This window comes from Rissa tridactyla, chromosome 9 (assembly GCF_028500815.1).
Source record: "Rissa tridactyla isolate bRisTri1 chromosome 9, bRisTri1.patW.cur.20221130, whole genome shotgun sequence".
Classification (NCBI taxonomy): domain Eukaryota; kingdom Metazoa; phylum Chordata; class Aves; order Charadriiformes; family Laridae; genus Rissa; species Rissa tridactyla.
The window spans coordinates 40,877,808-40,894,560 of record NC_071474.1 but is presented as its reverse complement, the minus strand read 5'-3'; the positions used below and the strand labels follow the sequence as shown (position 1 = coordinate 40,894,560).

The window sequence follows — 16,753 nt, the reverse complement described above, 5'->3', positions numbered from 1 at the left end:
TTAAGTCAGGTGCTAAGCTTAAAGCATTCTTTAAAAATCCGACACCTGACAAGTTTCACTTCGCTCTATATGAACAAACACTTTGTGAAGCTAAGGCTCTCATTCTCCATGGCCTAGCTCATCACTGAAAACCACGGCATGGCTGCATTGCGTTGCCTTTTCAGTATCTGCCACTGGAAAACCTCCCCCTACCAGTGTTTATTAAACATCTTGAGTCTTCCTTTTGAACAAGTAAATAAATACTTTACAGTTTTATGAAGTTATTGTTCATTTGCACTGAAATGAAGCAGCCAGATCCCTTTATTGGGTTTCAGGACACTCATCCCCGACAATTCGTTCCTGAGGACAAAGTGACCCCAGGGATTCAAAAACCTCTCAACCTGAGATCGCTGTCAGAGAGTCTTTGTTGTCATTCCTCCACTCATCTGATTAGTTAGGCTCCACTCGCACTGAACTATTTAAAATACAAAGACATTGGTCACACGACAGCTTTTTTAGAGGCTGTGGTGTTTTGAAAGAAACTGGCAGGCTTTGCCTTCAGCTAGCTTCTTACCAAATACTCTTTATCCTTTCTGTGAAGGGATGAGCAGATCCTAGCAGTGTCTGAGCTTTTGAGGATCTCTTGAGTTCATTTTAGGAGTTTGCAAGTTTCCTCACATTAGCAAACACTCCAATTTGAATTAATTTCTTCTAATAGTTAAAAAATGATGTGTCTACTAAAGGGAAATCTGCTTAGTATCAGGAAGAAGAGACCAAGTATCTGCTACTTTCCTATCCCTTCCATTCTTCCTCCAAAGCAAGGCTAGCCCAAGTGCATATTCTACAAAAGCACAGTGAGATACCTGGGTTTAGTTTGCCTTTGGCATTTTTTTCCTCCTTTTCTTCCACCTCTGCCTTCTCTATCCACTTTTCTATTACTACTTTTTATAGGATTTTCCTTGTCTTCCTCTGTTCTTTTTGTCCCTGTCTCTTTAACCAAGACACGACCCTAATGGCATCCATGTTTGAGCTATAGAACCCTGATGGGCCTAATACTAAACAGAAATAGTTCTCACTAGACAAAATAGTTTTGCCCTTCTATATATGCTTATGTTATGAAAACTTAGTGAAAAGCTCCCACGTCTTATTAGAGGGCTGTGAGCCCATAGGAGGTGATGTGTCTGCACTGGAGAAGTGTTAACTGAGCAGTACCCTTTTGCAGACCTGTGTTTGGTTTCAGGGCATAAATATATATTGGCTATGAGTACTGTTCAAAGGCCTTGTTAAGGAATGGAGGCTATCAAGGGAAACAGGTCTCACGTTAATTGTAGTCAAGAGGTTGTTGGGCCTTGTTATGGCTAAAAGAGCTTAAAGCGGGGAAATGGTATGTGAACTGGGGATAAATTGTCCTCTGTTGAACTTTTTATTTACTTCACACCCTGTTCTCAGCATCCAAGGTCCAGGCAGCTGCTTGGATTTATTCACTCAGAGCTTTCTCTGAGACTCTTTTGGCTTTTCAGATCCACCCTTGTTTGTGAAGGGTGGGTGAAGTTGACACACCTTTTGGAGGAAGACTGTAAAAGCACCCACATCCTCCTGAGGTCCTGCCACAGGACTGTGCCAGGACAATGAGAAGAAGGACGCAGAGGTTTCCCTGTGTGGGTAACATTCCCTGCGTATTGGAGGTGTAGGACACCCATTGCCTTCATTGAGTACTGCAAATGGGCTGTGGTTGGGAGGGGACAGGTGGATACTATCCCCAGCATCACACACAGCTAGTGTGGAAGGGCTGTGGGTGCCATTGCAGCTCACAGACTGGAACAGATGGCTGCTACTGGTGAGCTGCCATGCAGCCTTATCCCATAGCAAGTGCTGGACAAATTTCTCTTCCTCATCACCCACTGCCTGGCTCTGCGTAGTCCAAATCTCTGTGCCAGAGAGGAGCAGAGTCCATCTCAGTCTGTACTGCCTGTGTAACGCACCTTGAGGACTCGGTGTCATTCTTATTGCTAACACTGAAGTGCAGTCTCTCTCTATGACACTGAACTTTGCAGGCAGCAGTTCGGAATTAGAGGCAAATAGTTCAAACAGCAGAAAGAGCTGCACAAATGCATCAGTATAAAGATTTTAATGAACAAAAAAAGCTGCTTCCACTCCAGACCAGGTTACTGAAGTTTAAGATTTACCAGACACAACTCATTTCCAATCTGCAGAAACAAAAGAACTCAGCTCTTCAGAAATGAGATTAGTCTATGTAAGGGAAAACAGTGCACAGAGGAAGATTTGTGAATGTCATGTTGGTACTGACAGCTCATCAAACAGCTCCTTGAAGGACTCACTTTGCTACCAGATTAAAAAAGGAATAAAGTAAAAGATAAAATAATATAATCAATGAATAAAATTAATGTCCTTCCATATGCACTGTAGAACATTGGATAGATGAGCCAGTCCTATGTTATTTGTTCCCTGTTGAACAACTCTTTTTAATATATTTTCTGGTATGATTTTTTAAAGTCACCTTTGCTAGTTGCTATAGAATTATCAATCATTGTTTAACTGTGTGCTAAGTTCCCAAAGCCTTTGTGTGTAAATATGCCAATCGAAGGCTTGTTTACCAGAGAAAATACTGGTGCTCTGGCGAGGAGACAGTTTTAATCAAATATGGTTGCAGTAAGCAGGTGTTTTTCATGTGGAATGTAATGGAAATGAGTATGTATCACAGAAATGGCTCTTGGACTATATATTGCTCTTGATAAATAGCAGAACCCAAAATTATATCAGCAGTTGATCAAAGGGAAAATAGTAAAAGCTTTGTGCACACTAGCAGAATTTGGCACACTAAAAAAGGTGGGGTCCTCATTTTTGTTTTTTAAAAACTTGAAGAATACAAGTTTTACATTGGCATTTTTAGAAATGGTTATTAGTCCCTTCCTGTATTTTTTCTGGACCCATACTTTCCTTTGTTCTTGGAGCTCTTTTCCTCCTCTCTCTTCCCCACACCCCCCTTTTTGCTTCAGTGATACATCGTTCTCAGGCCTTGCCAAACAGAGAGCTGTGTTGTACCGGGGGGGTCATTGGACAGTGAGGGAGACATGATGTGGCAGAGATTGCACTTTTCTAGGCAGAGGGCATAAACGGTGGTATTAGTGTTATTAAGACAAAAATATCAACTCACCAGCTTGAAACAAAAAGATGCTACTTTTTCAACTTTTTAAACTGCTTTTAAAATATTTTGACCCAATTCTGCTCCCATTCTGTTAGGAAATGTTCTCTGGGAGCAGAATTGGACCTCAAAATGGATGTGAAGTTACTGGATATGCTACAGCGTTATTCATGCTAAATGTACAGATTTTCATCTATGCCTATACAGATAAAATTTGGCAGTAGGTTTCTCCCTCCTCCCAAAGTTCTTGTCTCAGCTTTAATGAAAAACAAAATGCCTGTCAACAGAGCAGTAGTTATAATGCACTTAGGAGCAACTTAATATTTTAGTTGCCTTGAAGAGCTTTTTGTACATAGAGATTAATGGATAGCTAGATAAAGAAATTCTTCTACTGAAAGAATTAATTTTGCTTAATCCTTTTGAAATTAAGAGATGATACGGGGAGATGAGTAATGAAGTGCACTCTCTGATTGTGAGGTACCTAATAGATAACCACGGGGGTTACTTCTCTCTCACCAGCTGTAATTACACTAATTACTGATATGGTGCCAGGAACACTAAGGCAGGCTGAGTGTGACAACACAAAATGGAGTGTTTCTTAGCAAGCCATCTTTCTCCATCAGCTGGGCCAGAGGGAGACTGACCGTGTTATGAGGCTAATGTGTGCCTTCTGCTGCGGGAGGGAAGAGACCAGGTACCTCCCTTGCTCACAGGCTTTTTTGTCATGAAGACATGAAACTTGACTTCAGTTCTTTTTAAGGGGAGGCCATTTCAGGCCAGAGGCTGAGGACTTGATCTATCCCTACGCAAATTAGTCCTATTCAGGCCACTGAAACAGATGAGTAGAAGTTACTCCTGTGAGTAAGAGTTTGACAGACTGACCTCATCATTGACAAGTGTGTAATGAAAGAAAATGGTGGATGTGGAAGAGAAGGAAAAATTAATAAACTATATTTAAGTATGTATAAAAATCCTGGACAAATGGCCCTGACTATTAAGGTAAATGGTGCTTGTAAATTACATTTAATTTTCTGAGATTTTCTTTTACCGTAACTCTTATAATATCTTAGAGGAAGTATTTCAAAGATGACTTGCACATTTCAGCAAAAGAGAGAATATCAGGTTTCAAGATTTATCGATGGGATGTTTTAAAACAAAAGATCTTCTTTTTTCCTTTGGAATTACTCTACCATTTATTTTCATTTCCCCAGTTTTTTTGTCCACTGTATTATAAACTTCTCTAGGGAAATCTATTGTTAGATGTTTTCACACACATAGGCCCCCTTCTTCCCCCTTGATAAATGATAAAATTGTGCTCCAGTGTGTGCAACACATTCTCGAAATACATCTGAATTCCATTATACAGTTTGTCATTTGCATGATACCTTTTGAGTTACTGCTCTCAGAGAAGTCTTATATACTACAGAGAAATGCTCTAGGAAAATGAAAAACAAGTTTGGTATAAAGTCCATAGGGTAAACTGGCATAGATTGTGCTGAACTGATGGCCTTATTCAGGGGTAGAAAAGGTCGCATCTCAGTGCTAGTCACTATTTGCGTGGACAGTGTTCCCTCCACATAGGTATTGCTGCAAATGGGAGTGTGACAAGGGCTTCATAGCTCAGGATGGTAATGTACTTCTTTTTTCACCTCAAAGACATTTATTTGATTCCTGCCTGTTCTGGATTTAAGTCTTATTAAGTATCACAAGTGAAATTTGCTATAACAGTCTAAGCTCTCTGTTTAATATCGAACAGAATAACTAGTTGTAGCACGTGGTACTCCAACCTAAATCACACAAACCTCCATTTAATATTGTCCTGTTGTATCAGTGGAAGGTTGAGGCAGGAGGGAACTCTTTCCTTGGACAGCACCCACATCCTCTATATGCTTCCCCCTTGCTGCTTCTTATCGGTGCTTTGCTGTGTCTTTTGTGTCACCAGGCACAGTATCATCCTTACCTTTCCTTTTCAGACAAATTTAAGCAATACATCCTACCCCACTAATGGGACAGAAGCACAGTTTGTCCATTGAGGTTGCAAGGACAATGTTACAGGTTTACAAAAACAAATGGGCAAAGTATTTTTAAAAGCACGAATCTTATAAATATATTCCCATTTTACCAGAGACAAATCTGGCAAGAAAAGAATGGCATGTCTGTATGTCTAGTTAACGCCAGTGCCTGTCCTCCTTCCTGCAGAAGCAACACTTGTGTTTGTTGTCATATGACCCAGATGGGATACGCATTTTGTAGAAATGTCATTTGACATGAGCAAGTTAATTTTCTGGGCAGCTCAGGATTAGGGAATTGCCCAGTATTCCCTTCGCTGTCTGCTTGCAACCCCCTTTTCCCTTTTCACCAACTTTTTTATTCCCACAAGGCTTTTTTTACGTCTGAGTGGAGCTCCAGTGCAGTGGTGAACTGATCCCATAGCAAATTAGAAGTGCAGAACCTGGGATCCTATTTAGGCGGCCTTTTAAGTGCCTCCTCCTTGATGAAGCTGTCTCACCAAACCTCTAACATCTTGTTATAAACACAGCGTACTCCCGTCGTAGCCCTTCACAACCAGAGGAGGAAGAAATGCATAGCATTCTCAGAAGTTTGCTGACAACCCGGACCTTATTCACTTGTAAAAGGCATTTAAATATGTTACACACTAAAATAAAAAAAACAAGGATGTTGAGCTGTGAAAATACTCCTTTAGGCTGTTCAGTGTCCTCTACAAAAATATCTGAAATTGAGTTATATCACAATAGTGCTTTTTCAGGGAGGAGATTATCTCACATCTCCTAATCGAATCCTCACTTGCTCATTCCCAGGATCCCAAGCAAACAGGTCTGCTGTGCACAAAACACCTGCTGAACTGAACAGCAGGGCTGGGCTACAAGTCCAATTTCAGTGTGTGCAAGCTGAGCTTGGTGACACGCCAACTAAGTTTCAGCCCAGAACCCAGAGCTGAGTTGTGGTTCTACTGCCTTTGCTCTTCCCAGCACCGATGGGCGGGAAAGCCTATTTCAGTGGCCCCAAAAGTCTCATCAAGTCCTAGATCATCGTGCTCTGCAGCTTTGGCCGCTCACTATTCATGACTTCTCTGAAGCAGTTAAGAAAACGTGCCTAGACTTATATTTTAACTGAATAACACATGCTGTACCAACAGTTTGGAGTGGCAAAGGGACTCCGTGACTTACTCATGCTGAACATGGAGAGGAAAAAGGTACAAATCAGAGTCTGTCCCACTGGGAAACAGAAGCCATGATGGGACTTGCATGATCTTTTGACATTGTCTGTTAGGAGAACAGATACAGAGGGGTTTCTGATTATGTTTAAACTGGTTTATTATCATGGCATTTTTCTTGATGATATTTTTGGAAAACATGTGAAGAGTCAAAGAGAGAAGACAAAAATTTAGCTTGCTATTCCAAAATCATAATAAACTATTATAAAAGTAGCTTGCTTTGATTTTGGTCCATCTCATCATCTTCTGAGGCATGGTTCAAGTTGAAGGCTCCTAAAAAAGATACTTTGTTGTTAGTATTTCTGGTGTGACTTTTACAGAACTCATCCTAATAGAGCCCTCATTCAGACATTTGTCTAGTTAAATCGGTAACATAGGAACAATCTGCTTTGGGAGCCATTTTATCCCTGGAGGAAGTGGGTATTGTAGTCAGTCAATGAGATTGCCCCTACTTACACCACAGATGAATGTGTTGCTTTGTTGTGATGTTTCTACTTTGCAATAATTTCACATTCCAAATTATAAACCTCTGAAAATTGTAGATTATAATAAATGTGCTGACATGATTTCAACTGTTATAGTAAATGGCATTGCTCTAATAATGAAATAAAAAATCCTACTTAATCCCACTCTTTCCCTAAAGTGGTGTTTTGCATTAGGTATGGATGAAAAGACAAACAAGTACGTGTATATTCAATAATAATGTCAGCTGGGTCAGAGAAGAATAGGAAATAAAATGAATTCATAACACCTCTGGAGATAGCTTTCTGATACAGGCAGTTTTCTCTTTGATTTGCCCTCATTGACAGTATTCATTGTAACTTTAACATATCCGCCAAATTGGCCTTTATTAATAGCTGGCCTGATCTTCATAACAAATATGCTCTGTAATCTCCAGTCTGGGTGTTCTGAGGTTAGCAGTTACGTACAGCAAAATAGACCATGTGTGTATTTACAGGGATCTTTCGTTCAAGAGGGCCTAATTTCACATTCAAACTATCCCGACAGTGTTTGTGAGAGCTTTAGATACAGAGCTCTTCTGTCTCAAGGCTTTGAAGCTGAAATGGGCTACCTCTCTAGATATGATGGTGAAATAGTCACCTTGGATTAAGGTTGCTGGCAATCTTAAAAAGCCCTTATTGGGCTTTGAGCGTGATCAGATGCTACTTGCTTATAAATGAGAGTTAATAGAAACATTAAACAGTACAAGCTACTGTGACCCATGCCTTCAGAATATTAAGCACATTTTAAAATCGTGGAAGACTATCTAGTCCTCTGCTTTCTGTAAAATATTACTTCTTCCAACCAATATCTTCTGGGAGCAGGTTATTTGAACTCTTTAGCATTCTACTTTCATTTGCGCATACTGTGTATTTTTAATTTATTCCCTCACTTCTCTGGCTACCATATATTTATTGTTGATACCATACTCAGTTTCTCTTTAATTATTCCATCTGCCAGGAGAGTGTGATGCATTTTAGCAGCTGTGTGGTTTAGTTGTTTAACCTTTGAGTTTTGTAACTGAATGGGATGACATATTCTTCATTTAGCAGAACAGGCTAAGAAGAATTACATACTCCAAGTGATAAGCTTGGAACTGCTAAAGAAATACCAAAATCCATTTTTTTTCTCTCTCTAGTCGTCTAAACATCCATTAGTCTCTTGAAGGGAACTCATAAATCCCGCAAATTTAGTTTATCTGAAACCAACTCCAACAGTTGTCCTTCCTACTAATCATGTTTTATATCCGTTTTATATTTTTCAATATTCAGTAAACATGTCTTGTGCTTACTGTACTTGTTAGAAAGTGTCTGCAGTGTAGGCTGTATGAGGACAGTTATTAATCAGCCATTTCAGATGGCTGTTTGGTTAGTTTAGTAAGTGTATTCATTTATCTTTTTTATGTGTTCTTCTTTGTTCTTTCCATTTATCCAATATGGAATTTCCTTTGTCCTTTTTGGTTTATTTCTACCAGGATATGTCAAAAAAGAATTTAACATGTAAAAATGAAGAAAAAGGGATAGCTGGAAAGAAAAAAAACCCCACCACCCTTTGGGCTTCATTCATGAAAAGATCCTTTGCATTATGTCCTCTTAGATCTGCATTAAAAAATAATAATAGAGCGCATTATCTAGCAGTGCTGCTTTAAAGCAGTAGATAATTTACACATTAAAGTGAGCTGTAAGTTTAAAAGTTAAGAGTGTAGGATTGAATTAGAGTTAAGAATCAGAATGATATGTCCTGTGTGAAGATGGTCTTGGTTTCCTGGGGGTATTGTCCTTCTGGTGTGTAATGAGACTTGCAGATAACAATCTGTGGCTGTGGATAGATCGAGGTACAGCAAAACGTTGAAAATAGCACAGCAAGTAATGTCACTAGGGAAACAAATGAATGCGTCTGCTAGATAAACAACATGAAAAGTTCCTGTTCCTCACCAAAGTCCAGGCCTCTAAAGATTAATATTTCCTGAAAAATTCTGTATTGGGTTTGCGTGGCAAGGTTTTGTTAGCAGGGAGGGGGCTGCAGGGGTGGCTTCTGTGAGAAGCTGCTAGAAGCTTCCCTCATGTCTGATGGAGCCAATGCCAGGCGGCTCCAAGATGGACCTGCCACTGGCCAAGGCTGAGCCCACCAGTGACAGTGGTAGTGCCTCAGGGATAACATATATAAGAAGGGAAAAAAGTTGCTGTGCAACAACAATTGCAGCCAGAGAGAGGAGTGAGAATATGTGAGAGGAACCACTCTGCAGACACGAAGGGCAGTGAAGAAGGAGGGGCAGGAGGTTCTCCAGGCACTGGACCAGAGAGTTCCCTGCAGCCTGTGGTGAAGACCATGGTGAGGCAGGCTGTCCCCCTGCAGCCCATGGAGGTCCATGGAGGAGCAGATATCCACCTGCAGCTGTGGAGGACCCCACGCCACAGCAGGTGGATGCCCAAAGGAGGCTGTGACCCTGTGGGAAGCCTACATTGGAGCAGGCTCCTGGCAGGACCTGTGAACCCATGGATAGAGGAGCCCACACTGGAGCAGGTTTGCTGGCAGGACTTGTGACACCGTGCAGTCTGTTCCTGAAGGACTGCACCCCATGGGAAGGCACCCACGCTGGAGCAGTTCATGAAGAACTGCAGCCCATGGGAAGGACTCATGCTGGAGGAGTTTGCGGAGAACTGTCTCCCATGGGAGAGACCGCACACTGGAGCAGGGGCAGAGCATGAGAAGTCCTCCCTTTGAGGAGGAAGGAATGGCAAAGACAACGTGTGATGAACTGACTGATGAACTGACTGCAACCCCCATTCCCTGTCCCCCTGCACCGAAGCGGGGAGGAGGTAGAGAATTGTGAGTGAAGTTGAGCCGGGGAAGAAGAAGGCTGGGGTGGGGGGAAGGTGTTTTTAAGGTTTACTTTTTATTCCTCATTATCCTACTCTGATTTGATTGCAAATAAATTAAATTAATTTCCCTAAGTCGAGTTTTGCCCATGATAATTGCTGAGTGATCTCTCCTTGTCCTTATCTCAACCCACGAGACTTTCATTGTAATTTTCTCTCCCCCGTCCAGCTGAGGAGGGGAGTGATAGAGCAGCTTGGTGGGCACCCAGCGTCCAGCCAGGGTCAACCCACCACAAATTCTTACTTTTAGAAAATTCATTGTCCATGCTACAGTCTTAGTTTTATGGGTTCACATATTACAGGGAGGCATCTGCCATTTATCAAGACGTTAATGACTAGTAGTTATGTGTCCAGATACTTTGTAACCACTGAACTGCCTGACACCAGAGGTCACCGAAAGACAGATGACTCTACAAACTGGTTTAAACATCTCCTTGCACTTTCTCTTTTTAAGAGCACCAGCAGGGCTTCGAACCTTATGATATTTCCACATTGGGATTATTGGCTCCTCTTAAAAATTCCTTATATCACGAGGCTCCCATGATTTACTGGTAGTCCTCAAACAAAAAAAAAACACTTCCTAACAGAACATCCATTGATTGCTACAGTTATTTAAAGGCTAACAATAAAAAATCACAGACTTTAGTCTCCATCAAGGCAGAAAGGAAACAGTAATTGCAATTCGTGAGCCTCCTGCCGTGGGTAAAGGAGCTCAGGCTGGGAGAAAGGAAGCTCGGCAATTTTAGTGGCTGTCACAGCGGATCTGGGTGAGATGTACCGATTCATTTGTACGTCATCCTGTGATAAGAGCATTTGTCAAGGTGAAAACAGGGGTGTGAGGTAGAAGTGTGCCCAAAGGAATATTGGCTCCTCCTCCTCTGAGAAGGACCACCAGATAAAAGCGTGAATACATGGGAAGCTGTACAGACTGTATGTGGTGGGTGCTAGTCATGTCTTTCTAGGTAGACAGATCTTGAAAGAAGAGACTTTTTCTGAAAAGATGTAGCAGCAAATAATATGGTTTCTTACACCATGTGTTTTGCCATACCCAAGTCTTGGATTAAAAAAAAAAAGCAGCAATATAAGATAAGTGTTAATATACTAATACACATTACACAACTCTTTCTTCTGCCAAAGGTCTTTTAGGAGTTTCCATCCCCTTTAAGCAAGGGCGGGGAGCAGTTATGTGAGATTTCCCTGTATTTAAAAGAAAAAAATAAAAAATGGGGATATGAATTAGCAGATTCCTGGCTTGGAAAACATTTGCTCTGCCTTCGGATACTAACAACTGTGAGGTATCATCAAACCTCAAACAAGCTCCTACTCTTCTTGCTATTCTCCATTCTGCATTCTCAGTTTGATAAGGTGGGGGATTGGTACCAGCCTCACAGGAGATCAGTGGTGCCTTCGATCAGGAATGAAATATGGAGCACTTTTTCTCAGTTCGGTCTCAGAGTTGAATTTCCCTTCCACCTTCTGATTTAGAAATACACATAGGCGTATATGGACTAATCACTGTGAGACAATGTGCAAATAAAAGAGGACGTGAAAAAGGAACTGACTGCCAAACTTTATGATGGATGAGTCTGAAAGACATTTGTTCTTATCTAGCACCACACAGAGGACTAAAACATACGTATTCATCAGTTTACTTACCACAGATCTGATTTTGCTGGGAGTTTTTCCTTTGACTTGTCTGAAGAGTAGAATCCGCCGATTGTATATAGAATTAATTCATTAAATGTAATTCCTTATTGTCTCTTTTTTTTCAGAATGCTTGAGGATGATCTGAAACTCAGCAGTGATGAAGATGACAATGAACAGGTAAATACATCTGGTATGAGTGCATAGACCATATAATCTGACAAAGTTGTTTATCAGTTGAATGTGATTGCATGTTGGTTTACATCAAAAGCATTTTGAGGTGCTGCAGAATCCATTAATTTAAATCTTGCTTGTGCATAGAACCTCTGTGGGAGGAAACTTATTCTTAAATAGGAATGCATTTTGTCAGTTTTGCTGAATTAACTTTGTGAAGTGGACTAAACTAAACCAAAACATGACTTACTAGCCTTGGAATATGAGACCACACATGGCGTCATCCAGGAATAGGTAATGTGCTCTGAGTTTCTTTCCTCCATTGTACCAAACTAACGGTGGAACAGGCTCCCATTGTTTCGCAGTTGATTTTGGAAATTGATGACCTTTTTGGAAGTGGATGTAAAACGACCACATTGGACCACTATCACAACTGCAGAGTTTATTTGCGCTTTGCAATTCATTTGTACAATTGCACCCAGGAAGATTGGGTCCCTAAGTTTTATTCCAGTCAGTGAGTAAGGGGCTGGGAGTCCATAGTTAGTAATTCAGTGATTCCCATTTGTGAGAGGGAAAATCTTCAGTGTGTAGCGGTAAATCAATACCGAAAATCTCTCAGCCTACTTGGGATGTTAATGAAGAATCATTTTCAGAAAACTGGCTTATGTCATTCTCCATCCTTTCCACTTTATAAATATTTATAGATAATGCTGGGAAATAAAGCTCTTGAAATTCATATTCTCAACACTCCTATCAGAAAAAAAAAGAAACTTTGGGTTAAATTCATCTTTCATGTTACTTATATATGCAATAGGTTCAAAAGTGTAAACGTCTGGAATACAGAGGAAGGTAATGCTGTAATTCAGCATAAGATCATCTGTTCAGCCTGGGATATGTTAATTATAAGTCGATCCTTTTTTCTTATTTATTTTTAAACTACCTAAATGTCCTCCTTCAACCTACCTAATCCGCCCTCTAGGGTCATGCCAGGAAAGATTTACCTTCTGGTGTCAATTGACCCCTTAGTCATACAAGGCAGTATTTTTTAGCACTGAGACAGACTTGTGCTCTCATCTGAAGCCAAAGAATCAAAAGCCTGTACTTGTGCAGTGCGCTGTTGCACAAACATGGTGGCTTATGAAACCAGCCAGTTTCCTGATCTATTGGAAACTTGCCCAAATAGTCCTGAAAAATCACATTGTGATACTGAGGTGCCCAAAATAGAGAAATGGAAATATATTATCAGGTAGGAGTTACTTTTGTTTTCCTACAGTAGTAGTTTTCTAGTGAATTCAGTAGACTTGTTCCAAATTTACACTGCTAACATGAAATCATGTATCATTGCTCAATGAAGAAGCAAACGTCTGGACCAGCGTTTGCTGACATCAAACAAAAAGCCCTCACTGACTTGAGTAGGTGTCATCTCCCATGCTAATCCCAAGCAGGAAAGACATGGTTACGTCTACACTGCACAGTGGAGTATTGGTAGCTCTCAAAACATCATTGCTGTTGTGTGGTACGTGTGTGCCTCTTACTCAAAGGCAGCATCATGCTCGTGATGCTCATGAACAGCATCCCATTGCTCCCAGTTCAGGGCCTGCAGCCTGAGTCCTTGTTGTGGTGGTGATGTGCCCGAGCTGTAGGAAGCCTCAGACTGCACCAAAACTCCAGGTGACTTTCCCATAGTACCATTCACAGCATTAACTGCAGATAGATAAGAAAGCACAATAAGGACTGTTCGTGTAGTTTCTCAAAATTTTGTAGTACAGAGAAAATGTATTTCCTTTTAGCAGTGTGAGCTTCATCTCACTCTAAGTGATTAAAATTGATTCAAATCTCCTAAGATCTCCCAAATACCTTCTTAAGAAACAGATTATGGTCTGAATATTTAGGGATTCCAAAAATGAACACTTCCAGTCACATAAGAAATAAATAAATTGTCTGGACAGGAAGTGCACCGAGCGTATTTCTTAAATGCCCTGCACTCCAAGGGAAACCTTCACCTTTCCTATGTACCTCACACATGTATGGTTGCACCTCTTTTATTTGTATTACAAATAGAGGGCATAGACAAAGTTATACATATTCTAGGAAAGAATACCACAGCTTTTTAGGTTTCCGGAATGAAAGACTGCATGTGTCTGTCCTTTAGATTTTTGTAACACACTGCATCCCAGACGAAGGCCTTGCAAAGCCGAGCAGCATGGCTCTGCTGCAGCACTCACGCGTTACACTGGCAGTGCCTTCACACTTTAGCAGCTTCTGCCATATCTCTTTAAAGAGAGGGGATTGGAAACGGAAAGAAATGTTGATCTCGTCCACTGCTCAGGCACATAAATATCAACAAAGTAACTGCAGTGGTTTTTGACTACAACATATTTTTTCCAAAAAGTATATGAAGTATTCATTCATGAGGGATAGATCAAGGCAATTACAATTGTGAATGTTACAATGTTGAATGCGCAGCTGTGGAGCTCAAGGTTAGAAAAATTATTTTTTTTTTAACGTAAAGATTTTGCAGTCAAATGACCGTTGTAATTCAGCTGTACATACACGCGCATTCTGACAGGGAGAGACATTTAGGGGTCTGTGGACCTTGTGCTCTTTCGGTGTTAAACATCTCCTTCCTTTTCTCCCCACTGCTGAGGAGAAACCCAAGACACATGATAGCTCCAGTCACTTCTATAATTAAGAAGCTGAGCCGGATTTCTGCATAAGATGAGAACGACCAGGTTGAAGTCAGTGGAAGGTGTTTATTCTACAGATAGTATTCTCAAGGCTGTTATTGAATGTGCTGCCCATTTTTAGCATTCGCTTTTCAAACGGGATTTTGAATAACTGGAAATTATTCCTAAGAGTTTTAAACATGATCTGGAGAACCCTCCTTTATATATGTGTTAGGACTTCTTTGGTTCGTCCAAAAAGAGTTAAGGCATGCATGATGATAGCCTAGCAACATATGACCAAGAAAAAGACTCCTGAAAGGAGGCTGTACACTTTAATTTCGCCCCAGAGGGCTTAAGAGGCTTCAGCAAGAGGGAGCTGACTGGAAATCCAAACTGCTGCAAATTGCATGGAAACCTTGTGGTTTCCCTCTCCTTTTAGACTTCTGGCACTTGCGGGTTTGTTGTAGAAGGAAATTCTTTTGGGTTGTGAAGTACAGGAGGTCCAATGAGATGTTCATTGCAGGTCCCTTCAGACTTCAGCTCTGTAAAGCTTTGGACCATATTGATCTTTGCCGTAGAGCACGAGGCAAGTTACAAGTCGCTCCACTCCAGCTGCAAACTCCCGTCATCACTTTTTGGTCCTCACTTGTAGACACTGCAGTTATCGCCTACATCTAACACATGTAAACACACCCCACAATATCTTCAGTGTAAACACTTTGGGGCTGGCCATATGACACATGCTTTGTCCCATAGGCAAAATGCTGATTCTTATGTCTCATTGTGGGTGATTTGGGATTAAAGACACACAGAAAACGACAGGTTAGATCTGGAATCAATTTTCATTTACAGCTGAGAAGCAGTTATTGATGCTGTGCTCACTGTTCAATAAAAGATCTAAAGATATAGACCTTGTGTTTCTTTTTCAATATAAGCAGCATAATCAGTCTCAAATGTTTTTACAACGAAAATTGTATTGACAGTTTTATTAAAATTGCTGTCTTTAAAGTTTTAAGTTATCCACAATTTGACCTACTTGAATGGTTTTTAATATGCACGATGACCAACCCAATAGATTTTTATGTCACATATTTATAATATCAGATACACATCTGTTTAATGTATTATTTGAGAAATATTGTTACATTTAAGGATTGCCCAGATTGTAAACTCTTGTAGTATTGTCACTGAGAGGAACGTTGGCATATGCATCAGTATTGCATTCAGAAGTCCTACTGCACAATATTTTTAGATGGGCTATGAGAGATACAGTCAAGGCAGATGACATGTTATGAGTAAAACTGTTAGATGACAAGGCATTTCAGAGATGTTAATGTTAACAGGTTTCTGTTAGGAAGGACAGAGATTTTAGATGGCTTTATTCATCTTAAAAAAATAAATCAGAAATTAGGAAGAGTAGTGAAGATTTTTAATTAGTAGCTTGGTTCAGCTAAAAGAGCTTAGATAAAACACAGGTTAGTATTTTTGTTCTTTAAAGCACCTCTGTATAATTCAAATTAGCTTTGAGCTCAAAGGCATCCAAACGAGTTGTGCCTGGATACAGTATTTTAAGTAGCTGTAGTGTACCCAGTTTTCTTTAACCAGCTCCTCTTTGTTCTTCTGCCTAAGGAATAGTCCTGTTAACCTTTGAAACGCGTACTTAATTTAAAGCACATTGCTAGCGTTCTGTGTGTTTTTGAACCAAAGAAACTTTGATACTAGTTGCAGACCTGCTCCATTTTCAGTATTTTATGTATGTAGTGGTTTTGGCAGAACAAATCAATAAGATGTTTTTCTTTTCTATTTGATTTTTTTTCCTCCTTCCCTTAATGATTGCCACTTTACTGCCATTTCTCTGATAACCATACAAACACAAGACATGCATGTAATCCATGGCCCTGCTCTATCACTTGTATTTTACACAACCATAGTTCTTTTTCGCTACATTAGTATAAGGTAATTGCATAGAAAATGTTTGACTTTAAAGGTGATCAGCCATAGGCTGAGCTTTGAATTCTTATAATGCATACTGAGCTTTCAAACCCTTTCCTCAAGTTAAATTTTAGAAAAGTTTATGAAATTCTCAGACACAATATGCCTTCATCATATCATGTAAACACTTTTTAAAGTGGAACAGTGACCGCTTACCTTATAACAACAGATATCCTTTCCTGTTGTAATTTTTCCCATTTTTTAGCTGGATCCTGAACAAGCTGTTTACCTCCCCAAGGTTTCTCTACATTTCCATTTGCTTTGTTATCAGCAAAAAGGCTGAAGAATAGCTCTTCAGTAATGACATCAATACTGCACACACAGTGAGAGAGGTCATCTTGTCAAAGCTATAGAAAAATCGGATGGATTAGGATGAAATTAGGTGCAAAATAACTTTGATAGAGTCTTTTAATGTAAACAGTTTGTCTGTCATTGGGTTCCATTGAAATCCCCGAGTGATGCAGCATCAGTTGTAGCCCCAGCAGCATGTGCTTTGATAAAGAACACACATTCCATTGTT

At 40.3% G+C, this 16,753-nt stretch overlaps 1 protein-coding gene across 2 annotated transcripts in view; it reads left to right on the top strand.

Annotated features, from left to right (window-relative positions):
• AFF2 (ALF transcription elongation factor 2) overlaps positions 1-16,753 on the top strand; it is a 347,591-nt gene that overhangs the window by 236,988 nt on the left and 93,850 nt on the right. For both annotated transcript variants that reach the window (XM_054214075.1, XM_054214074.1), the window contains exon 8: positions 11,530-11,581. In XM_054214075.1, coding sequence (XP_054070050.1) covers positions 11,530-11,581 — 52 coding nt within the window. The remainder of the gene's footprint in view (positions 1-11,529; positions 11,582-16,753) is intronic.